The sequence below is a fragment of the Macrosteles quadrilineatus genome, unplaced genomic scaffold, assembly GCF_028750875.1.
Source record: "Macrosteles quadrilineatus isolate MER2022 unplaced genomic scaffold, UCM_ALF_1.0 Scaffold_2__2_contigs__length_208266976, whole genome shotgun sequence".
NCBI lineage: Eukaryota > Metazoa > Arthropoda > Insecta > Hemiptera > Cicadellidae > Macrosteles > Macrosteles quadrilineatus.
Genome location: NW_026542595.1, coordinates 68178421 through 68204687, shown reverse-complemented (window position 1 = coordinate 68204687; position 26267 = coordinate 68178421). Strand labels below are relative to the sequence as shown.

The 26267-nt window shown below is 38.7% G+C and overlaps 1 protein-coding gene across 1 annotated transcript; it reads right to left on the bottom strand.

The window, feature by feature from the left end:
* Nucleotides 1-1166: 1166 nt before the first annotated feature.
* On the bottom strand, nucleotides 1167-25953 carry LOC128986086 (AN1-type zinc finger protein 2A). The gene is made up of 6 exons (XM_054406206.1): nucleotides 25497-25953; nucleotides 12130-12172; nucleotides 10955-11138; nucleotides 9930-10084; nucleotides 4469-4550; nucleotides 1167-3552 (listed from the first exon to the last, which is right to left on the bottom strand). The coding sequence occupies exons 1-6, from the start codon at nucleotides 25549-25551 to the stop codon at nucleotides 3358-3360; spliced, it is 714 nt and encodes a 237-aa protein (XP_054262181.1). The 5' UTR covers nucleotides 25552-25953; the 3' UTR covers nucleotides 1167-3357.
* Nucleotides 25954-26267: the final 314 nt, after the last annotated feature.

Genomic DNA, 26267 nt, shown 5'->3' with positions numbered 1-26267 from the left:
GTTAGAAAGGAAAAATCAGTAATATTAAAAGTTAATATGTGTAATAATTTATTGTGTTATGAAAATCTTGTCCAACACATTGTGTAAGCTCTAATTGGAGATCACAGTGACAAATAGTTGGAATTTTAGTTATATCTAGTTACAAAATTCATTTAAACCAAAGAAAATAGCACCAATGTGTTTAAACCTCTATAATAATCGGAAATATTGAACAAAATTAATCGAAGAATAATAACTTTCTTGACGTACACCAAACCAATTTATATAAAAAAAACTACAAAAAACAGTGTACTTTACATGCTACTATCACACTTAATGAGCACAAAAAAGGATTGTTCCAACAGTAAAAGTATTACAAACTAAATACATGAGTGACAAAATACAAGTCTGTGTTGTAATTAATTATACGAGAAATTGTATCAGATTTAGCACCTACATGTTAAAGTATGTACTTAGATCTTAAGGCACTTCACAACACATCTTCACACAATAAAGGTAGACTACTTCTTGGTTACATGAAGACTGGCTTTAGTATCCAATAGTCAATGGTTATACCTTCTGATTTTATAATGACTTTCTGAGCTTGAACAAGGAGTAACACACTACTTATCAGATGTTCACCTTCACGCCATGCAGAAAATGGCGTTTAAATGGTTTGAATAAAAAATAATTTCCATCCCATATTTATACGTTGTTGAGTTTGGATTTAGTTTTTTGTCATACTGCAGCAAAAACTGTTTTTAATAATAAGTGTAGCTGCTCCAATGTAGTGAGTAAAAATCATATTACAAGCTTTGATTGTAAGCAGTATTATTGTAATCAAAAGTATCGAAAGTATGTATTGTTTTCAAGGGTTGTAGCTTATTGGTTCAACACATCAACATATAATGTACACTAACACAATCATAATAGCCAAAATGATTGAATCACTTACTTAAACAGGTGCTTAAATTGTAGAAAAAGGAGGATAGCAGCTAGCTTACCTTGAAAGTTTGGGTAGGCCATAGAACAGGTAGAAAAACATTTTGCACACAATATTTCGTCCCCTAAGGGACTTTGTCAAGTGTAGAGAGAGTTTATAAATGGAGTTCAATTTATAAACTCTCTCTACACTTGACAAAGTCCCTTAGGGGGCGAAATATTGTGTGCAAAATGTTTGTCTACCTGTTCTATGACCTACCCACACTTTCAAGGTAAGCTAGCTGCTATCCTCCTTTTCTACAATTTAAAATCCTGGCCTAGAGCCTTTCCTTAAACAAAATTAAACAGGTGCTTGTTTGCATTAGAAAGATTAAAAACACAAAAAAGTATTTTTGCCTTTTAACTTGGTTTGCTAAAATGGCGAAGACAAAAAATATAGTTCATCACACGCACAAAGTGTCTTTTCAACCCACACTCATTTTTTTAGATCGGCTCTAAAAGATTTACCTAACAGCTTTTCATACTTAATTACAGTATTTTTTCCAACTTGAATTACAATAATATTTACAACAATCGTAAACTACTGTTTATGGTCTATAGATTTATCCGGCAAATTAAATTTATTATTGAAATAAAAGTTTCTGGAAAATAAAATTTAATTATCATTAAAATATTTATAAACCCTTATTTTTCAGATTTTTATTAGGTTTTCATTTCCAAATCCGGTCTGTTGAAAACTACATGTAATACAAATAAAAAAAAAACAAAAAACGTCTTAATAAAGAATAACCATCATCTCTTTGTTTTATATAATCATTGGTGATATGAAAATGAATATCTGGTTTTCTTGTAAGCACTCATATGAAATTATGACACAGTGCAACTTTTAGGCTTGTACACAACACTTCTTTGTGGAAGAGTTTCTTATTTTTCATTAATAGTCAAGAAAAAATACCTTGTAAAAAATACACCATACAACAAAAAAGTACAACATACAACCCAAATCCTTAGAAGTAACTTTCTAGAAGCAACTGTATCTAAGTCCTTACAACTTAGATAATCATCCTTAAGATAAAATAAATTATCACACAAACGACTTGCGTTGGCTTAAAAAATAAATAATTATTACATTTAAGAATTGGTGAAACCTGTTTAAGTATTATATCACAGTAAACAATGGTGTGAAGAAACTTTTAAAAAAGTGACCAAATACAGATAATTTAGATTATTTTTGGGATTTAAAAAAATACCCAGACTCTTTATAAAATGAAAATGTAAGATTCAATATAAGTTCAATAGTACCTAGAAGTTTCAATAGTAGTCACAAGGAGCGAATGCGGCTCTTTTTGGTACGCAATCATGTTTTACTAGGAAATACAATTAAGTACCAAAAAGACACTTTCGTGTGATAAACAACTATTTTCATCATATTGTGGAAATGACCTTCTAATTGTTACAAAATTATACCTCATAATTTGAGATTATACAAAGTCGTCATCAATGTTTACATTCCTGTTGTTTACAGACCTAACTAAAAAATTTGTGACTAGCAGCATTTTTATAATGTACCATAGACAAATTTTGAGGTTAGCTAACCAAAAATTTACCATATATATTTTTTCTGTTCCCTTTGAAGTTATCAGAAAACAATAATTTTGCAGAAGGTTTAGACAACTAACAATGGCTGTTTTCCGGACAGTATGATGAAAATACAAATTACTCTCTATTTCACATCTGTGTTTCCTCTTATATCTTAAAACTGAACGCCTTTTCAAAGTTTCATTGGATCTTTCTTAGTATTAAATACTTACAACCTGTAACTTAATTATTAATATTATGCTAATTACATTTTTTTGACACTATCAAAACCAAAAACAAATCTCAATTTTATAACAATAGCAACTATAACTCCCTCTCATTTTGACACTGCCAGACTGGACTAATGGCCGAACTAAAACGTCTGAACCACCAGCAGTTAAAACAAAAATAAATAAATAAGTTGAGAGATGAATTGTCGTATGGTGCTTATAAATTAAATAACAAAGAAAGTATGCAATAAATCTGAAAGACCAAATAGTGCTAGATGAACGGGTGTGAAATGATTGTTTACAAGGCTACAGACAATGTGACTTATGCACATTTTGAACCATCTGAAGTCTGAACCAAATGGACCCAAACGAGAGGGAGTTTTCTGTAAATTTCAAAGTAATCATACTGCAGTACTGGTGAAATTTATTGTAGGTAACATTGAACCTAACCTTGGAATTTAAATAAACCGTAAAGGCACTCAAGAGTCAGAGTAAAATTTATAATTCCCAAAAAAGGAAAATATATCTCTTGAAAACAACTGTTTGGATAAATTGATGTGGCATACTATAGTTGCAAATACATCATGAAAATTCACATCAAGTCAAGTGGAGTAGTGCAGAGTGCCGGTTACGAAACAGTACATTGTTTGTTGCCAGCTGGAGAATTAGAGGTGATAGGGTGCCTCGTGTTGCGCTCCGACTCTGCCAATGCTCGAGCCAGCGCTGCGTCAGCCGCAAGTTGCTCCTCGGGAGTTGTGGTCCTGTTCTTCTCTCCCTCCATCATAGATAGTTGAAGAGCTTTGGCTAAAGCTTCATCTTCACTCTACAATAAAATACAACACTTTAATCATACTAATATTATAAATGTGAAAGTTTGTGTGTTTGTTTGTTTGAAGTTCAATCACGCATTAACGACTGGACGGATTGGGCTGAAATTTGGCATGATGATAGCTCATATACCTTGTTTCCCACATTGCGGAACAAACAAATTTGGATATCACAAGTTATTTCTATTTAGAAACCATATCTCTAAAAGAACTGAGCTCCTAGCAACACGTTGATGAATATGAACTTTCTTTGTTTCTTTGGCATTGTGTTTAGGCTACTTATGTCTCATGTTAGAAAAAATTAACTACAGTGGAAAACCGATAAGAAGACCCTCAATAACAAGTGGCTCTTGATAAGTGTAGTAATTGTTTTAAAATGCCCTTGATTTTATACTACCCTTTATTATATTGTCAATTACTCTAGTCAAATGAGAATAGTCAGTTTTTCGTTACATTTCAATAGCCACATTATTTACAATTTGTTTGACACATTAACAATATTAAAAACAAGTGATAATTAATCTTGACAAATAAATCATGCGTGCCTCTGAAGACACTTAATCTGGACATGTCTCTACAAGAATTTTGGGGTGCCCTTGCTCTACGTTATGGGGAAAGACCAGTAAACCTCCCAATAAAATGTGAAGGATGCGGAAATGATTTTAATACGGAGCATGCTCTGAAATGCTGCAATGGAGGTCTAATAATAAAAAGGCACAATGAAGTAGGAGACACCAATAGGTAATATGATGGAACAATATAACAAAAATTTATTTTAACATTGATTCTTTCAGATATGAAATGAAATCAACTTTATTCATACTTTGCAAACATGTGCACGAATGGCGTCATTACATTGGATCAAAATCATAATGCTTAATCCTAAAAAAGTACAAGATATAATATACCCACCAAGTTGCCCTGAACGGCTGAAGACACTCTTGAGACTGGAGCTGCCGAAGGTCGAGCAGTCAGTCTGGCAGCAGCAGCCTCTCTGGAACAGAATGGAGACTTTTTAACTAACACCTTACGCCTCGTCATAACAAATTTCTTGACATATGTTTTTTTCTCTCTTTCGTTTGTCACCTTTCTAATTTGAAGTCTATAATACTTAAATATTTTTCAATTAAATGGCGACCATACAATGTAGGTATTTTAAGCCCAGTATGAATGGAGATGAGTGTAGGATGAGTGGCTCACACTGGATAACAAAGTAATAGACAATAGACAACATCTTTATTGAAATATTCCTAGAGAAAATTCATGCGTCAGGGACATAAGGGTGAATCTCACGAAATGGTTTAATTTAAGTCCCAGCCAATATTATGTACTAACAAATAAATAATTGCCAATATAACTGTGTTTAATTACTTCCCTCAATCCCTATTTTCCATTGCATTACTATTTAAGAATAAACAATATTGAATTTATTTACTTGAAAATGTTTATTTCACGAAAATACAATTCGGTAACATGTCCTCGACTATCGTCTGCTACTTGACTTGCAAACAAAACACGCAATATGTGACGAAAATATCAATGACATTTGTCAAAATGACAGCTGAAGACAGTAAAAGAGGAAAGCAAATGCTAAAAACACCACATACCATTGATAAGGAAGTTATATTTTCAACTTTCGTGGTCCTTGGTCTGCTCCACGCCAAAAACGGCAACGAGAAAGTGCCGCCTAAATCTACGACGCGACTTTGATCGGGAACGAAACGATCACTGTTCCTTGTGCTTAAGGTGAAGGTACGTCATGTTGTTTCTTTTGTTTTAAACGTTGATTAATACCTCAAAATAAATATTTTCATGTAAGAAAAATTACGTACCTTAATTCAATAACAATACGGTAACGCAATTTTGTTGAAACTTTTAAAACTAATTCACTGTTCAAAGCTACGTTTACAACAAGTTTGCTGTTATAAACCTAACCTAAATCTCCCAAGGTCGCATAATGCCGCATTTTGTTACTACATTGTATTTAATCTGGTATTCAGCATCCGGTAACGAACATTCCGGAGAGGTAAAAGGTTACCGTTTTGTTAAAAATTGCCTAACTACGTTGCTTTTTATTAAAGAAGTTATTTTAATGTTTTATTAATAAATGAATATTTGTATTAACATCACATTACTTCTAAATGTGTTAATAACTAAATAATTTGAAAAAAAAATCATTCATTTCATTTTTTATTTGATTTAGCAAAATCGTCTTTGATTCGTTTTTGGATTCTTATCGAATTTTGGAACGAATCATGTGACATTACCGATACAGCTCAATTGATTGTTTTTATGAGGTGTTTGGACAGTAAAAAAGAACAGTTTGTGGAAGAATTGCTAACTATATTGCCAATATCAGGGCAAACACGCGGAGAGGACTTGTACAACGTTTTAATGGACTATTTTGAGAAAGCTGACTTGGATTTGATAAAAATTATATCAGTAACGACAGATAGTGCTCGTGCGATGACAGGAAAAAACAAAGGCTTGGTAAGTCGAATGAAAACAGACCCTGAATTTAATGAAAGTTTGCTAGCCTACCACTGTATTATCCATCAAAGTGTGTTGTGTTGCAAACTGAATCCTGCTCTTGAAAGTACAATGCAAACTGTAGTTAAGATCATTAACTTCATACGATCAAAGTCTTCACTTAGGCACCGTCAATTCAAATCACTTCTTGAGGAAACTGAAGCACAGTTTGACGATTTATTACTTCACAACAACGTAAGGTGGCTGAGCAAAGGATTTGTACTTCAACGGTTTTTTGCTGTTATGGAGGACATAAAAGTATTTCTTTCAGAGTGTAGTGAAGAAGTTACAAATTAACTAGGGATGGACAGGTCCCGAAATTTCGGGAATTTTTCGGGAAAAAAATATTCCCGATTATCGGGACGGGACTACATTTGACTCGGGAATTTTTCGGGACGGGATTTGGTCCGATCGTCGGCGATTTTTCCGCTTCGCAAGTGCCGATAACGCCGTTATTGCGAGCGATAGGTCCGCGAACGCAGGAGACAAAGTCATTTCGACGATTACGCCGTGACCGCGGAGTCATAACGACGATCGCGCCATGGCCGCGATTATTGGACCGACGATCGCACCGTGACCGCGAGAGTCATAACGACGATCGGGCTGTGACCGCGGAGTCATACCGACAGTTACGCCGTGACCGCGGAGTCATAACGACGATCGCGCCGAGACCGCGGAGTCCTACCGACGATCGCGCCGTTACCGCGGAGTCATACTGACGATCATGCCGTAATGGCGAGTCATACCGACGATCACGACGTGACCGCGGAGTCCTACCGACGACCGCGCCGTGACCGCGAGTCATACCGACGATCGCGCCGTGACCGCGGAGTCCTACCGACGATCGCGCCGTGACCACGGAGTCCTACCGACGATCGCGCCGTGACCGCGGAGTCATACTGACGATCATACCGTGATGGCGGAGTCATGCTGACGATCGAGCCGTGACCGCGAGTCATGCTGACGATCGCGCCGTGACCGCGAGTCATACCGACAATCGCGCCCGTGACCGCGAGTCATGACGACGATCGCACCGTGACCGTGGAGTCATACCGACGATAACCCCGTGACCGCGGAGTCATACCGACGATCGCGCCGTGACCGTGGAATCATACCGACGATAACCCCGTGACCGCGGAGTCATACCGACGATCGCACCGTGACCGCGAGAGTCATAACGACGATCGGGCTGTGACCGCGGAGTCATACCGACAGTTACGCCGTGACCGCGGAGTCATAACGACGATCGCGCCGAGACCGCGGAGTCCTACCGACGATCGCGCCGTTACCGCGGAGTCATACTGACGATCATGCCGTAATGGCGAGTCATACCGACGATCACGACGTGACCGCGGAGTCCTACCGACGATCGCGCCGTGACCGCGAGTCATGACGACGATCGCACCGTGACCGTGGAGTCATACCGACGATAACCCCGTGACCGCGGAGTCATACCGACGATCGCGCCGTGACCGTGGAGTCATACCGACGATAACCCCGTGACCGCGGAGTCATACCGACGATCGCGCCGTGACCGTGGAATCATACCGACGATAACCCCGTGACCGCGGAGTCCTACCGACGATCGCGCCGTGACCGCGAGTCATACCGACGATCGCGCCGTGACCGCGGAGTCCTACCGACGATCGCGCCGTGACCACGGAGTCCTACCGACGATCGCGCCGTGACCGCGGAGTCATACTGACGATCATACCGTGATGGCGGAGTCATGCTGACGATCGAGCCGTGACCGCGAGTCATGCTGACGATCGCGCCGTGACCGCGAGTCATACCGACAATCGCGCCCGTGACCGCGAGTCATGACGACGATCGCACCGTGACCGTGGAGTCATACCGACGATAACCCCGTGACCGCGGAGTCATACCGACGATCGCGCCGTGACCGTGGAATCATACCGACGATAACCCCGTGACCGCGGAGTCATACCGACGATCGCGCCGTGACCGCTAGTCATGACGACAATCGCGCCGTGACCACGAGTCATGACGACGATCGCGCCGTGACCGTGAGTCATACAGACGATCACCCCGTGACCCGCGAGTCACAAGTTTCTATAGGTACCTGTAAATTGTTACCCATTTTTTGGTTTTTATAGATCAGTGCCACAAATGGTAAAAATTGATTTTGTATGTCTTTTTTGGTAACTGCAATACAGTACTTTCTTTTTATGCACAGAAAAAAATCCCGTCCCGTCCCGTCCCGAAAATCGGGAAGGAAATAAAAATCCCGTCCCGTCCCGTCCCGAACTAAAAATTCAATCCCGTCCCGTCCCGAACTAAAAATTCAATCCCGTCCATCCCTAAAATTAACACTTGGGCTTTCTGCTTGATCCAGAAGACACTATTCCAAAAATAGCTTTCATGACAGATGTCTTCAGACATTTCAATTCTTTAAACTTAAAAATTCAAGGGAAAGGACTTCTTGTGTGTGAACTTCTCTCAGAAATTAGAAGCTTTACGAGAAAGGTTGTTCTTTGGTGTGAAGATATCAGTAACGAACGTGTGCACCACCGAAAACCAACGACGTGTGAAACCAACGACGTTATTGACATGAAACAGTTTGTAAACTTTTTAAACGACCTCAAATCTGAGTTCGAAGCTCGATTTAGTGACTTTGACAAAATTGGGAACGTGGTTCAAGTCCTAAATAACTGTTTTTCTCTAAAGCCTAATGGAGAGTGGACCAATGAAGCAGCAGTAGTTTTGAATTGTAATAAAGCAGCCCTGCAAATGGAAATAATAGATTTTTAGGAAGACATTGCTCTGAAGGACAAATTTAGACAAGTCCTGAAAGAACTTTCGTGTACAGACTCAGATGGTGTTGTGGGAGGGAAAAATTGGCGGCATGTCGTGTGTTATGCTGATGTATGTCTCTGTGTCTTGGATGGGCTGTTTTAGTGGTGTGGATAATGACTTCTCTTATGTAGAGTGAAATTGATGTGAGGATTTTAAGGTTCTTGGAGGCTTCTCGGCAACTGTCTCTGTAGTTTAGGTCGGCAAGGCATCTAATTGCTCTTTTTTGATTTAGGAAATACACTCTTGTATTTTGTACTCTTTCCAGGTTGCCTTTTGATGTTCCACCCCAAGTCGCAATGCCATATCTGAGGTGGGACTCGAATAGAGCAAAATATGCAGCTTTGGCTACTTCTGGGCTGCAAGCTTGCTTGGTCCTACGTATAACGAAGAGACTTGAACTTAGCTTGAGTAAGAGGGAGATACAATGTGTGGAAATGTTAGTTTTGATCAAAAGTAAGGTTGTAAAGACCATAGATTAGGCAAATAGAAGAATGAGAGGCATGGTTTCTCTGTCAGTACCAGCACCAGTATTTATTTATTTATTTTGTATTGTAATCGAAACAATATTTTGTATTGTATATGATGTCAAGACAAATCACGGTCCTGGAGAGAAAATGTTGTTTTTAGTGTTTCTGTACTACATGATAAAGTGAACGATGACCAAGAAATTCATTATACTGAAGTTATCAATTTCAGATTGCTAAGAAACTAAAAGAATGTTATAAATCATCCTCCTCATCAGTTTTGGCAAAACAAATTACGAGGGAGAGAATATAGGTTTTTGTTTTTGACACTATAGATTTTTTTTAAGCACCAGTATTTCTTTTTCTCCACTAATTTGAGTTCATATTTGGAAATAATACATAGGCTATTTATTTTTCTCATCTTTGTTAAAACAAATAAGTATTTTAAGACATAAAATAAAAAGACACTAACACTATTCTCTTCTCACAAGTATAATTTAGCACAACTGCTCTTATCTCTGAACAAGTTGATAGACTAGTATGCTTGCACATATCCTACTCACGCTGCTTTGTTGCGAGCGGCCGCTTGACGTCCCTGACAGTTGTGGTCAGCCGTATGGCGATGTCGCAAGCAGAAGTTGAGACTGCACTCGTTACATACAACTCTGACAACCTCCTTGCCTTTGCATCCCTTCTTCGAGCATTTGTTGGTGAAGACCTTCCAAATCATAAGTTTTAATAATTTATTCATATGAATTACCTTCTGCATTTTAAAACAGTGAGGATTATGTTACATTTTATCTCATAAATTCTTATAGTTTTCAGGCTTTTGTCTCAACACCAAATCTTCCATCCTCTTTATTGAACGTTTGTCATTATCATAAATCAAATAACCAAATGTTAATATACTTGGTTATTTGATTAATACTTTAATACTTTTCTTTGAAACGGCGACCATACAAAGTAGGTATTTTAAGCCAAGTATGAATGGAGATGAGTGTATGATGAGTGGCACGATCTTGTAGTCTTGTTAGGGACTAAGGCCGACATATTCCTTAGACACAGCTGTTAATTAATGCCCATACAGCTATAATGGCGACTAATGGCTTCCATTAGCTGTATGGGCTATTAATTAACAGCATTGTCTAAGGAATATGTCAGCCTTAGTCACTAACAAGACTACAAGATCGCGCCACTCATCCTACACTCCTCCTTTAATACTTTTCAATGAAATGGCGACCATACAAAGTAGATATTTTAAGCCAAGTATGAATGGAGATACTTGGCTTAAAATATCTACTTTGTATGGTCACCATTTCATTGAAAAGTATTAAAGATTGGTTAAGATAGGTTAGGTTAGGACAGGTTAGGTTAGGTTACATTCCATCCTCCGTCTGATTATCCTCCGCGTTGGCACAATCCCGGTGCGTGCCACGCTGACCCTTTTTAACACACATAACTGGCGCATTCCGGGTTTACCCTATCACGCATCTAGCCAACAAATAAGTAGGGCCTATTAAAAACATACTGTATCTATGGACCATAATTTAACAGCAACACCATAATTTAGATACAATATTGTATTCACCTTGCGTTTATTCTTGGCTGGATCGGACTGACAGTCAGTGTCAATGTGAGCGCCCACTGCTATGTCTGGAGGCTCTCCCCTACGCACAGGTATGGGAGTGTTGCACAATGGACACACGGGTACTTGTACATCCTTTTTGTACGCTGAACTGCAACTGTGAGCAGCATAACGCATGTGCTCGTGGCTGTGAAAACAAATTAAGTTAGCAACAAACTAACTTTAGATGAGATCTTGTGGTGTATATAGTAAACCGGAACAAATTAAAGACCGTCCTGTGTTCATAATAGACTTAAAACATCAACACCATTCTAGACTGAAATTTAAATACTTTCCATTCCTCTACTGTTGGGACCATTGGACTGTGTTATGGCGTGGGAGGAGAGGGGGGTTGATATTACTGGTTATATCCAGTTGGTAGGGGGTCTGAGCTACGCGCACAGACTAATGGTCCAACTGTAATTTAAGTCTGGAAAATTCCCCCGAAAACCAAGTACCTTTCATTAAAGTGAGTCGCTAAGACGGTTTGTGAAACTAAGGCAGTGATAAAACTAAGGCAGTAATATCATGGGGTCGAGTTTAAGTGGTGTCACTTAAAATTATTCAATCAAGTTAGTGACATTGTTGATAGGCTTTGCGTACTAAGGTAAATTCTTTTTACTGTACTGACTCATTACTTGCTTTTCTTGATATGCTCCATGCACAGGCTTTTGAGGCCCATGTGGACAAGAAACTGCAAAGTTAAGAGGACGACAGTAAATTAAAAATGTATTGTATATGTAATTGATTTAATAATCCCTCTAATTAAACATGAGCCAAGCAAAGCCTATCAACAATGTCACTAAATTAAGCTTGTTAGAACATAAAAGTGAAATGTAGCTTTTTTTTCAAATTCTTTGCCTGTAAAACTATGTAGCCTACACTTGAGTCCCACTAGTCCAAACACAGGTAGGCCTAATCCGAACGTCCACTTAATCCAAACATGTTCCAGGCATTTTTGTTAATAATTTGCACAAATGTTAAAATCTGTTTTTCAAATATAGGTCTAACCTTAACATTTCATTCCCATGAATGACAAAAACATCCTCGAAAAAAAAAATAACATAGGCTATTAAAAAATTTGCAGAGTCATAGGTGTCCCTCAAACTATCCCCTGATATTGTATTTTGCAGACTTACCAGAATATTTCTTCACAAGCATCACACTTAACTGGGAGAAAGTCTGAAACATCAGTGTTTAAATGATAAGTTGTTGTAAACATGTAACGTAGGATTTTTTTATTTAAAGTTAAATAAGCCTAGGCCTAACTTACTACCGGTAACTTAAAAAAAATCCCTCCTTTTTTAAGACTTGAAAACAAAAGCCAAGAGTATAGCTTGGGGCGTCAATTTGTTTAATATTACTTGCGAGTACTATTGCTTATAGAGGCACTTGTCACGTTTGGCTGACGGTTGCATGATACTGCATCGTTGAAGTCTTTCTACATGCACGGGTTCAAATCCCGTACATGTGCAATCCATACGAAGCTCAATACCGTACCTATTGTTGTGGCTTAGTTGGCGGGATAGGCCCACCTTCAATAAACGGTGTCTGGGTGGAAGTTGACGGCATTATTAAATTAATATCTAGATATTACACAAAACACTTGTAACATTAGTAAGTTATAGAGGAGAGCACAGATTTGTTATGCTTTTATTTTAGTTAAATATGGACGTAGGTTTACTGTGTTACAATAAAATGTACCAAAAGCCACCATCATAAGTTTCTCTTGTCATATACCGTAATAATTTATATTATCTAGTCTAAATCTTCTTATTAAATTATCTTCTTGATTTTGGTTTTGGTTGGAATCATATGGTTAATATCAAAGATTAAAACCGAACCCTATTGTTAAATACTTATTATTTCATATTTTAGATTCATTAATGATTTTAAAAATGACATTGTGTCAATGTACCAAAAAGCTACAGTGAAATTCTCCCTTCTATCCTAATGCTGACAGTTGAATGTGCCAAAACCTGACAGACTTAAATTGGTGTTTTAAGCTAAGAAACTTGTACATTATGGGGCAAAAGGTGAAGTCAGATTGGTTTTATGGGAAAAAGGGCATTTTACTAGATCAACTAAGTTTACGAAAAATACTTACAGACGTTTTGTCTAGTCGTTTCGGTTCAACAACAAGATGTTGGACACTGTCTAGCAGCTGCTCTTTGGTTATTGGGAAGCCAGTTTTTGTTGATGTAAAACCCCAGGTTACTTTAACATTTTCTTTATCCGTAATTAAGATAGTTTTATGCCAATTCATTTTTTCAAATATGATTTAGGCCTACATTAGTTTGCTAACGAGAGTTGGTCTTGGAACATTGTTTATCTGCCTGGGTATGAGATAAGTTAGCCCGCTTTTTTTCAAATGTTGACACACAAGGACCTTCTCTACAGGAACGCTCCCACGACCGTGCCGTGCCGAATGCTTCCAAATCTTACCGAGCATAGCCGAACTGTTTGCGGCAAGTTTGTCATTATATGTTAGTAAGGGATAAATTAATTTATTAATAAAAATAAACATGTCTGCCTTAATAAATAAAATTGCCAATGACACAGAAAAATATACACATAAAATATTGAATATTATAACAGCTATAAGACTGATTATTTTGATGTTTTCCATGTAAATGATTACTCATTATAGTCAATGGACATGCAGCTACGGCAAGATGGCGGGTCCATTGAATAATGTCAGTGGCGTACCGTGGGGGGGCGGGGGGGGCGGCCCGCCCCAGGCCTCACACTAGCATAGGCCCCCAAATGGTAGACCTTATTTTTTTTTAGATACAAAAATAATAAAAAAAAATTTAAAAATCAGAGAAAATCTCTAAATTAAATTATTTTTAAAATACTATTTTCAATCATGATTTATATTTATTTTACATAGTTATTTAAAACTGAGCTAAAACAAACAGAAATGCCATTGTGTGTGCAGTGTGCACGATACACGCCGTTATAAGCAATGTACGACAGTGTCCGCCGTCCACCACCATAACTCTGTTACTCTGTAGTCTGTTGTCGTGGGGCTGTGTGGCCTTGGACAATGCTTCCACCCCTGCGGCCAACGCTGTTAGAAACATAGACTCGCCCGCTTTGTCCGTTTGGCGAATTTGAATTGCCCGACGAGCTTAGAATTTAAAGGTTGTAAGTCACTGTGTAGTGTGTTGGTGTTAAAGTAGTGGTCAGTTACTAGTTAAGCGTTTAATGTGGTTTATTTTTAACGTATACTTTAATGACATGTTGATATTTGTATTTACGATTCTGTGATAGTGCTATTTCGTCATCAAGCATTAGCATTGAAGCATTTAGAATAGGCATAGGCCTACAAGCTCCTTGTATGTTACGACTTCTCTTTGTCATCAAATTACGTTTTTGGTAAGTTATTTAGTTTATATCAAACTTAATCGTATGAAGTTGGATTATTTAGATTATTTCAAATTATTTGGTTTTGATGCAAGTATTGGTATACAGTATAGGTTGTTTTAGCTATTAGTAGGCCTATCTTAAAAATATATGGAACAGTATTTTATCTGATAACAAATTAGGCCTATTTAATTGGTAGGGTTGTTTTAAGTTTTATTGATATAATTTGAGTTGTAAGGTTGTAGGCCTAATTAGTTTCCCTTTCTCTTTTAGCTTTGTAATGTGAATGTGTGGCTAAGCTGGTATTGAGGGACCATCTTAAATGAACAGTGTCCAAATTGGGTGGAAGTAGACACTAGACGGCACTTTTCAGTTTGATAGGGATTGCACAATGTTTTGTTTTTCTTCTTTTTTCATTATTATTGTAGAGGTGAGGTAGAGGAAGACACATATTATTTATTTTTATTTTGGTTAAATAAAAACATGTGTTGAAATTAATGTATGATATTGATAACATACATAATACAGTAGTACATAACAGTAACCTAAATAAATAAATAGCAGTAACAGAGAAATATATAAAAAAGGCTTAGAGGTAAAAGCTTAAAGTGTTAAGTTTGAGTTTGCCTTTTGATTTTAAAGATGGAGCGGAGGTAAAACTATTATTTTTTTTTAGACTCATGATAAAATGAAACGAAACTATCAAAGTGGATGGGATAAGAAGAAAAAACAAAAAGCTAAAGAACAAGAAATTCAACGTCTGTCAGGCTCAATTTTGAAATTTACTCAAAGGGTATCACTTCCAGCAAACAATGAAGCGGAGCTTGATGTGCCCAAATCTTTAGAAAGTACAAGTACAAGCTATGACCAACGACCAGGATATGAAGAAGAAGTAAAAGGAGTTCAGGGGATTGAAGACGACAAGGAATATGAAAAACGAGGGAATGAGGAATTCATGGAAGATGAAGGAGGGAATGGGGAAGACAAGGACGATAAAGAATTAGAGAATGTGGAAGACGAGGAATATGAAGAAGACACATCTACTTTGCAAAGTTATGACCCAGAGTTGCATCCACCAGAAGAACCAGAGGAGTTATCACTAGATTTTGATGTTGGAAATTGGCCTACTCCTGTGCCAGATAGCATTAGGACAGATATAATAAGGCGGGGGAGTGAAATGTATCAACACATAGAAGGGCCGTTCGCAGCTGTAGAGAAGCCTGGGGAAAGTTCCAAAGGTCACACACGACAGTTAAGCAGTAATTGGTTCTACATACGGCTTCCCAGTGGAGAAAAGATTTTAAGAAAATGGATGGTTTATTCTCCTGAAAAGAAATGCTTGTTTTGTTTCTGTTGCAAGCTCTTTGATAACAATCCAAAGAAACCCTTGGCATCCAGTTTCATCACAGGATTCAACAGTTGGTGGAAATTAAATCCTAAAGTGTCTGATCACGAAAGCTCTGAATTACATGTTAACAACTTTGAAAAATGGAAAACTCTTCAAGCAAGCCTTTTCCTTAACAAAACGATCGATGCTGCTCACCAGGAAGTCATGGAAACAGAGAGGAAGAAATGGAGGGACATTTTGCATAGGCTCTTAGACATCACACTTTTTTTGGCTACACAGAATTTGCCTTTTAGAGGTCACAGAGAAGGCGTTGACTCTGAAAACCGTGGCAATTTCTTAGAACTGGTTGAACTTCTTTCACATTACGACCCTGTTTTAAAGGAGCACAACATACGACTTCAGCAATCGTTGCAAGCAGGAAAAATTCCAGTTTCTTACCTATCGCCTGCTGTACAAAATGAGTTTATTTCTCTCATGGGAAACGCCGTCAAAAAAGAAATTATCTCCGAAATCAAAAAAGCTAAGTATTATGGAATACTGTTTGATAGCACGCCTGACATAGCTCACATGGAACAGATGAGTGAAGTTATAAGATATGTGAAAATTGACAACCGGGAAGTAGAGGTGAAAGAGTCATTTCTAGGTTTTATTCAGCTTGGTGGAAAAAAGGCACATGATATTACTGAAGCCATAATCCAATCACTTGAAAAGGACGGTTTGGATCTACAACTTTGTAGGAGCCAAGGTTATGACAATGCTACAACGATGTCAGGTATCCACACAGGAGTACAAACAAGAATTAAAGATCAAAATCCAAAAGCGATTTTCGTACCTTGTGCAAACCATTCCCTCAATCTATGTGGCGTTCATGCTTTTGGAAGTGTTTCAGTTTGTGTCACATTTTTTGGAACCTTAGAAAGTGTTTACAACACGTTTTCATGTTCTACACATCGATGGGAGATACTTAAAGAAACCGTAGGCGTGACAGTGAAGAGACTTTGTGAGACTAGATGGAGTGCGCATCACGATGCGGTAAAACCAATCCTCCAAAACTTTAAAAAGCTGGTTGATGCTGTGGAGAAACTACGCGATCCTTCAGAAAATTTAGATACAAGGGGAGCAGAGGAATTGCTGATGACCAACATTTGTAATTTTAATTTTCTTTCTTTTTTGCACTTATGGTACCACATTTTGGTAGAGGTAAACCATGCACAAAAGTACCTTCAAATCAAAGGTATTAGCTTGGAAAAGTGTTTGCTGAAGCTTAAAACGTTGAAAACATTTTTAGAAGAGAGTAGGGAAGAGCTGACAGATAAAGCTTTAGAATATGGAACAAAAACTTGTGCGGAAATGGACATCGACTTGGAACGGAGACAACGCAAACGAGTAAAAAAAATGATGCCAGGAGAAACTGCTCAAGATGCAGGTTTGACCCCACAACAAGAGTTGAAACGCTCTATGTTAGAGTGCATCGACAGATTTCATGAGGAACTAGAAAAACGACTAACATCAATGGAAAATGTTTATGAACAATTTGCTGTTGTGCACTCAGAAAATCTTGCAAAACTAGAAGACGACCAAACTATGATGACTTATATAAACCGATTCACCACTGCTTTCGACGATGTAGAGGAACAAGAGATGTTACCAGAAGTAAAAAGACTGAGACGGCATCTGAAGGCTTCCAGCATAGGAACTGATGTTGCAGCCTCGTGGACATCACTGAAAATGCTACAATTTATTATTGAAATGGACTTTCGTGAATCGTTGCCAAACATAACAGAGGCACTTAAACTGTTTCTAACCATTTGTGTATCTGTGGCTTCTTGTGAGAGGAGTTTTTCCAAACTCAAATTGATAAAAACTTACCTACGCTCTACAATGAGCCAATCTCGTTTGACAAGCTTGGCTTTGCTATCTATTGAAAATGAGACTGCAAAACGTGTGAATTTTGATGAAGTAATAAAGCAGTTTTCTGAAGTTAAGGCTCGAAAAAAAACATTTTAATGTGTTTCTCCTCGTATTTTCATTTCACTGAAATACTGGAATGTCGTTTTTCTCCAGTTTTGTATATACACACTTTCTTGTAATTTTAGAATAAAATTTGAACATACCAATTTATGTTGTCTGTGTTCTGTATCTGTTACCTTCATCTTACTTGCTACTAAATTTATATTGTTTATTTATATTGCTCTTGATACTAATTTATTTGATACAGAATAGAAACTTTAGTAACTATAACTAGTAATATAATTTTTTATTACAGTAGCAGTAGTAAAAAATGTATAACTATCTAAATTTAATAATCGTACACAAACACACATATATATATATATATATATGTATATATATATGTATATGTATATATATATGTATATATATATATATATATATATATATATATAGGCCCCCTCATGAATAGGCCCCCAATTGTGTCGGTACGCCACTGAATAATGTTCATGATGTTCATCAGTTTTATTGGTTATATATTAAGTAGAGTGAATAATTTATTCTATGAGGGGGTTATACAGGGTGCGGCAAAACAAATTCCGCAGTTTTGAGGATTAATAAATAAAAAACGTGGATACTTAGAAACATAATATTTTAATCTTATAAATACATAGAACATACCATTTTGAATTTACTTAGTTTTGAAGATGATGTCGTTAAGATGGCGGCCATTGGCTTCAATACACATTTGTAGTCGTTCTCTGAAGTTCCGTGCAGCTCTTGAGCACATTTCACGAGGTACGGCATTCACTTCTTCGATGATCCGCTGTTTCGGCTCCTGCAGTGTATGAGGCCGACTTTTTAAACACCTTTTCCTTTAAGTAGCCCCAAAGAAAATAGTCACATATACTCAAATCAGGTGACCGCGCCAGCCAACATCACCCCTCAAAGAGACCAGACGTTCAGGAAACATTTCCCTCAACACATCCATGGAAAATCGAGATGTGTGAGCTGTAGCTCCATCCTTTTGGAACCACAAGTCCCCTAATCCATGTTGTTCAACAATGTCATTGATTCTTGGTTCCAAGAAGTTTGGCAGCATTGACACGTAACGTTCAGAATTAACGGTCACTGACACACCTTCTTCCTCAAAAAAGTAAGGGCCTATAACACCAAACTGAGACACTGCACACCACACTGTGACCTTGGGAGAATGTTGCGGTTTCTCGTGCAAAATGTGAGGGTTGTTTTCAGCCCAGTAGCGAAAATTCTGCTTATTGACATGACCACTGAGGTGAAAATGTGCCTCGTCACTGCTGAAAAAAACTGCATCTTCGGGGATCTGTTGAAGCATTTGCTCACAAAGATTTTTTTCGGTTCACATGGTCTACAGGGCGTAGTTCCTGGACGCACACAATTTTAAAAGGATGAAACTTTAAATCGTATCGAAGCATTCTTCTTAAGCTACGGTCTGAAATCCCAAGGGCAACTTCATGCCTTCGAGCAGAACGTGTCGGCGAATCCTCTACTGCTGCTCTCACTCGTTGGACATTTTCCGGTGTCCTAACGGACCTACGTCGACCATGATGGCGTGTTCTTAATGTGCTTCCAGTTTCTTCTAACTGCTGAACCCAAGAACGAATCGTTTTTGCGTCCGGAACATTTTTATTCGGTGGAACATTGAATTGTCGTCTGAAGGCCCGTTGTGTAGCAACCACAGAACGACTGTTTTCGTAAAACGCTTGCACAGCAAAACCGCGATGCGCACCAGTCCAAACCATGTTAGCTACTGAAATGGGGTCAGCGACAGAACAAAGGGAGACCACCTGCACCTGCCTACCCCCACCACTGCCCGAGCGGCGGGAGATTGAAACTGCGGAATTTGTTTTGCCGCACCCTGTATTACGTAATAAGTGAATAATTTTAAAATAATTTATTCTGTGAGCGTAAGTTTGTTTGATTTAAATATTATAAAGTAAATAATAGGTGGATGTGTAAATTATGATCCGATGTGTACCGTAAACCGGCCACTAACTGTTCTGGGATACCAAGACTCTTGCCCGGGGGCAGTACTGGTGACTAAGTCACCGATTAATCTGCACCGGTGCACCGGTACATGTTCCCAGAACGCGCCCACTGTTATTAAGTTATTATTTGTGGGTGGGACCTAGACTTTGCCTACTTTCAACATGCGTCTTAGGTTAGAAAACGCAGAACAGTTTTTATTGAGAGCAAGATTTACCTGTTGAAGGCCTAGGCCTATTAAAACATTAAAAAACTAAATTCTATGAACATTACCCTAACTTAGATCAGGCTTACTAACCCTTCAAGTGGCAGTTAAGTTAGATCCTATGATACAGTACCTAAGTAGTAGTTTTTTTAAGGGTTCTTTAACTCCAAATAAGCGGTAAAAACCTAATCTAAGTCGGTTCGTAATGGCGGTGGACGACGACTCTCCGTGCCGTGTCTGCGATAAATTAGTGAAATCTGACGATCAAGCGGTGTTGTGTGACGCCTTTTGTGATAAGTGGTACCACGCTAGATGTATCAATCTCTCATCTGAAAGATATAAGAAAATCCAGGCCCTAGGGAACGACGTGAAGTGGTTTTGTGACTCATGTGAGGTTAAGCTCGTTAAGCTCCGGGACCGCAAACTCGCCTTTGACGACATAGTGGATCTGGCTATTAATGTAAGTGATATAATGTCCTCGATCATTAAGCTGCAAGCAGAAAACGCTGTTTTGAGAAATAAAATGGATTCTGTAATTAATTTGCATGGAGCAATTAGCCAGTTCCCACGTGATACCATTATAACAAATTGTGACGTAATCAGAGGAAATGACGTATGTCACAAATCTCCTGAAGCTGGGCTTTTGACTTCAGTAGTAAATGAGGAAGAAGAAGGAAACTCAGAAAAAAGACCGAGTACAGAGTCTGTTTTAGCTCACCCAACCAAAACTCATGTTAAAAGTCTCGATAGCCTGCCTACGCTGGTAACCAAAAGGAGTGGAAAGTTGTCGAAACAACAACGGACGGTAAATCAAGATGGCGGTGGATCTGATGATGTTTGGACTACTGTTGTTGCTAACAAACATAAGAAGAACAAGACCAACTTAACGAGTGATGATACAATAACTAACAACAGTGTTAACGCATCTCATGTGGACCACAAGCTGAGTTATGCGACAGTAGCTAACTCAAACATTGGTGACAAGGCTATTGCTGCGAATCAAGACAGACAGCAGACAAGGTCGGTGACGAGAAGAATCGCGACTAGGCCTAGATCTACAACCGCAAAACAAGTACTTGTAGGGACTTCTGAAGATGAAACCCTAAAAGGGGCTAAGAAAGCCTGGTTACACCTGGGGAAAGTCAGAAAAGGTACCGAGGTGGCCGATGTTCAAGGCTACGTGGCTAAAGTCTTCCCGGGAGTGGAGTTCCAGATTGAGAAGCTAGAAACAAAAGGTTCGAACGATAGTTTCAAGATAGGGTGTGATTTTATCCATAAGGACAAAGTCTTGGATGGTAAATTGTGGCCCAAGAACATCACTTTAAAACGTTTTTTATTCCGGGAACCAAGGAAAAGTGCTGTGACGTAGGACCTGTCTCTATCCCAGTGCTCATCTCGGACTATATAGCTTTTACAGACAATATACAAAATCCTCTAACCTCAAATGTGCCTAGGCCTAGGAAGTACGATCTGGTCAGGGATAGGGCTCCTGTAGCAAAACCTAGTGATCATCTGGTATTTGGCTATCTTAACATTCAGTGCTTACGTACTAAATTTAATGTCACCTCACTTTTTTGTGAAGAAAATCAATTAGACGTATTCTGTGGCTGTGAACATTGGCTAGGAAACAGTGAGATAGGAGCTTTCAGCAAACTGAACTCATTGCAACTTGTAGCAAGTTATTGTCGTGACCTGCACAAAAATGGCGGTGTCTCTATATATGTGAAACAGGACTTAAGCACTAGGTCTAGGCCTATTAATCTTGTGCAGTACTGCAGTGAGCTCGATATTGAGATAGTTGGTATTGAGCTGATCGACTTCTCCCTCATCGTCCTCAGCATATATCGCTCGCCCGATGGACAGGTTCAACAGTTCTTCGATCTGCTCGACCAGTGTCTAGACTACCTTGCTGGTTTCAAGAAAAACATTATCTTGGGCGGAGACTTTAACATAACCCTCAACGCCAATGATGTAGTGGCCAGTGACTTCGCAGATCTACTACGCTCTCATGGACTGTTCATCACGAGTCTTCTGCCTACGCGTGGACCTCGCTGCCTTGATACAGTGGCCACAGATCTTAACACATGGGATTACCAGGTTTGGACAACTGAACCATATGTGGCGGACCATCAAGCGGTTCTCATGAAAGCCAACTCCAGTATGGTGAGTCCTTCTTTAACAGTTCCTGCATGGTTAAATCTTTATACTAGATATTATAGGCTATTAGATGACGATCTTATTCCTAGCTTTAAACATGCTCTTTCACAGGTTCCCTGGGATGATGTGCTATACCATAAGCAAGCCGAATCGGCTTTTGAGGCATTTTTTGAGGCATACATTTCAGTTTTTAATACTTTTTTCCCCGTAAAAGTCAGCAAAAAGGTGAACCCTCAAACCAAAAAAAAACCGCTCAGGCCTAAGGACAAAACTTGGTTTACTGCCGAGTTGAAGCAGATTCAAATGTTTGTGCTAGCATTCAGGGATAGATACATGGCGGCGGAGACTCTCGCCAATAGGGACCATTTCTATACTCTTTACACCAGAGCTAAAAGGTTGTATAGGATTAAAATAGATCAGGCAAAGAAAGCTTCAAATGTGAGGCTAATTGAAAGCTCGCTTAATCCTTGCAAGGCGGTATGGAATTTGGTCAACAACAACCGTGATACTGGTCAAGTGCTGTCACCTGCCTCTAAATGTACTGCTAGTCCCGATGACTTCAACACCCATCTCATCGGTACTGTAGCGGGCATAGTAGGCCTCGCTCCTGTTGATAGCAACGAAATAGTCAAAGACATACAGTCTCCCGATATCAACCTTTCAACCTGGCAACCTCTTACACCAGAGAGCCTTGTCACCATGGTAGGCCATTTTAAGACCTCTCACAGCCCCGACATATATGGAATGACTACTGTCATCCTAAAGCACACTATAAACATTGTTGCCATACCTCTTTGCCAGGTCCTGAACTCCTGCCTAAGTGCCGGAATATTTCCTAGAATCCTAAGGGTGTCTAGAACTGTCCCCATTTTCAAAAAAGGTGATCCAGCAAGTGTACAGAGCTATAGACCTATATCTATTATACCAACTTTCGCTAAGGTCTTTGAAACCGCCATTAAATTCCAGCTAGTCTCCTATCTTGAACGCAATAACCTGCTGTCTAATCTGCAACACGGCTTCCGTAAAGACAGATCAACTGTCACTGCCGTCTCTGAGCTCATACATCGCGTTCAACAAGCCTTTGAGGATACCAACACTGTTGCCTTGACATTATGTGACTTGAGCAAGGCATTCGATTGCGTCTCACATGACATTCTCCTAGCTAAATTAAATAAATATGGGCTGTGCGGTGCAGTTTACGACACCTTTGTCACATATTTGGGGAACCGACAGCAGATCGTCTCAATAGCCGGAGCTAAGTCCCGAGCTCTCAATGTTCCTCACGGGGTGCCTCAGGGGTCAGTTGTGGGACCTGTCCTCTTTCTGATAGCCATAAATGACCTTGAACTAGGTGGCAATGCACTCAGGTTTGCTGATGACACTACCCTAATTTCTGTTGGTGACAATCCAGGAACGGCTTCAGAAAGAGCTGAAGTGATGTTTAGGGCAGCAAAAGATTGGTTTGAGACAAACAAACTAAAACTCAACCAAGACAAGACACAAAAAATTTTGTGTTCACTTCAGTCAAACTTGGCTCAGGACGTTGATACGGTAAATCTACTGGGCTTTACGATCGACCCAAAGCTGAGTTGGAAAGATCATGTGGATAACGTGGCAAAGAAATTATCAAGGGTTACACATCTTCTCAGGAAACTAACAAGACTAGTTGATAGGGCTTATCTAGTTGTGGTTTACCACGCATTATTTCATAGTCACGTCACTTACGGTCTTCAGCTATGGGGTCATGCATCCAATGTCTCCAGAATCCTTAAACTGCAGAAGAAAGCTCTGAGAATCATGACTGGCAGTGGGCGACAGGAGCATTGCAAGCCTATTTTTGTTGACTTGGGCATACTTACCATACACAGCAACTACATCCTTCAATGTGTCAGCTACGTACACTCCAATGTGCATACCTTCACCACCAGGCAGCAGGTGCATGCGCACAACACCAGGCGCAAAGACCACATTGATGTGCCCTATTGCAGGCTCAGTAGGACAAAGGATGCTTTCCCGGTCATGGCCCTCAGACTGACCAATAAGTTGCCGGTTGCAGTTAGGGACTTAAACAAAAACCAGTTTCAAGCCAGGTTAAAGTGTTGGCTAAAAGCTAGGCCATATTACTCGCTTAAGGAGTTCTTTGAGGACGACCTCACGGGACTTTAAATCCACCGCCATTAAGTTTATTAATCCGACTTAATGGAAGTTTGTAAATATTGTAAATATTAGTTTTCATTTTTAAAATTGTAAATAGTTGACGCAGCCTAACCAGCTTATGCTGGTATCAAGCCAAGGAGGAGGTAATAAGGTAATAAGGTAATAAGGTAATCTAAAATGAAATAGTTTGTACGCCAACTGAAAAATAAGACACTCCAAAATTTCATTCTAAGTTATTCTAGCCTAGGCCTATAATGAACTTTACATCTTATCATCATCTCTATGTTAGGTGCTACGGTAAAGTTTCTCTAAGTTAGATAGGACGGGTACAGTTTCTTAACTGGGCTTTGGGCTATGCTAATATTGATTGAAACTATCGATTCGATTAGTAAACCTTCATGCCATTTTTTCACCATCAGCAAGTTTAGTAAGTTAGCCTAGGTTTAGGTTATGATAAGTTAGTTTAATTTTATATAATAGATATATTTAAAAATATAATATCGATTAGGCCTATTAATCAATGTTTTCAATTCTATAGTTTCAATCGATACTAGCATAGGTAGCCCAGTTAAGAAACTGTACCCAAATACAATCTAGGAATAAAAGTGATTCCCAAGTACCTAATGTTAGATACAAACCAATACTGTGCTGCTCTGCAAGTCTGCTACTGGGCTACGCTAATATTGATTGAAACTATCGAATTGAAAATATCGGTTAATAATCCATAATGTATTTTCAAATATAAGTTAAGTTATCTAGGCCTATTACAAAATTAAAGGCTACACTTCCATATCTGTTGGCACAAAGAGCCGAGCGAGTAATATCGATCAATATATCGATTATTCGATATCCAGACTACCAGACCTTCGTCATTTTATAAAAGCTGAACGTTTCTCAACAAATGCTCCCAGTCAATATTACTTATTCGGTTGTTTGTGCCAACGGATATGGAAGTGTACCCAATGCAATGGGTAAGTTATAACATAAAGTTAGTATAAGTTAAGTTCAAGTTCAGTATCGGGGTACAGTTTCTTGAATGGGCTAGGCCTATGCTAATATCGATTGAAACTTATCGATTCGATTAGTAAACCTTCATGCGAGTTTTTCACCATCAGCAAGTTTGGTTGGTTTGGTTACGTTATGATAGTTTTATTTCATAATAGATAGCCTATATTTAAAAATATCGATTATTATTCAAAATTTTCAATTCGATAGTTTCAATCAATATTAGCATAGGCCTAGCCCAGTTAAGAAACTGTACCCCAGTATTGCCTTTAAATGCTATTCGTACATACCTAATTTCTTACAGGATGGCTCAGAACATTGTTTTCCTAAATGTGGGAACTCCATCACCGACTCTGAGGGGTAGGCTCAAACAACAAAATTGAAGGCTGGAAGACGGAAAACTTCCAGTTCTAACTTCCTCCTTCAATAGCAAGCCAACCCAACTTAACCTTAACACCAATATTTAGAGCCTAATGAAACGACAGCCACAACGCACAGACGACGACTCGCGAGAGATAAAATTCTCTTTGTACTTTATAGCCCTAGAATGAGTCAACAAATTAAATTCTCGGTAATTATGTTCTGGAACCTTCCCTTTCACGTAGGTCGGATGAATGACTAAGCAAAGCAAATTGCAATGCATGCATAGTGAAAGGTTCGAATGAAACTATGCTAGCTAAGCTAAGCTACTAGGATTAACAGCGAGCTTACAGCATTGACAATTTTATTTCATTAACCTTTTAGTTTTATTTACATATAACCTCAACTCAAATAAAAAAAAGTGCTATTTCCTTTCGTCTTCGTCCGTCCACGGGTCTGACTTAGGGGAGGTACGATTGAGGCATTAGTTCAAAATTCCTCCGAGAACAGCGCAAGAGCATTTTGGCAATGAAGGTTTACTAATCGCAAAAATAGTTCTGTTCATAAAATAAAATTATAAATGTCTCAAATTCAATTTTATAATTTTTTAAATTATAAAATTACTATCATAACCAAACTTACTGATAATGAAATAATATAACAAAAGTTTATTAATAGAAAAAATAATGCTGTTCATTAAA

What these genes read in the sequence shown, in the direction of transcription:
- LOC128986086 (XM_054406206.1), bottom strand. Translation starts at nt 25,551, where the DNA reads ATGGAGTTCCCACATTTAGGAAAACAATGTTCTGAGCCATCCTGTAAG. An exon ending in GCCATCCTGTAAGAAATTAG is followed by an intron (nt 12,173 to 25,496) that starts GTATGTACGAAT and finishes CTGATGTTTCAG; the next exon opens with ACTTTCTCCCAGTTAAGTGT. An exon ending in CAGCCAAGAATAAACGCAAG is followed by an intron (nt 10,085 to 10,954) that starts GTGAATACAATA and finishes ATGATTTGGAAG; the next exon opens with GTCTTCACCAACAAATGCTC.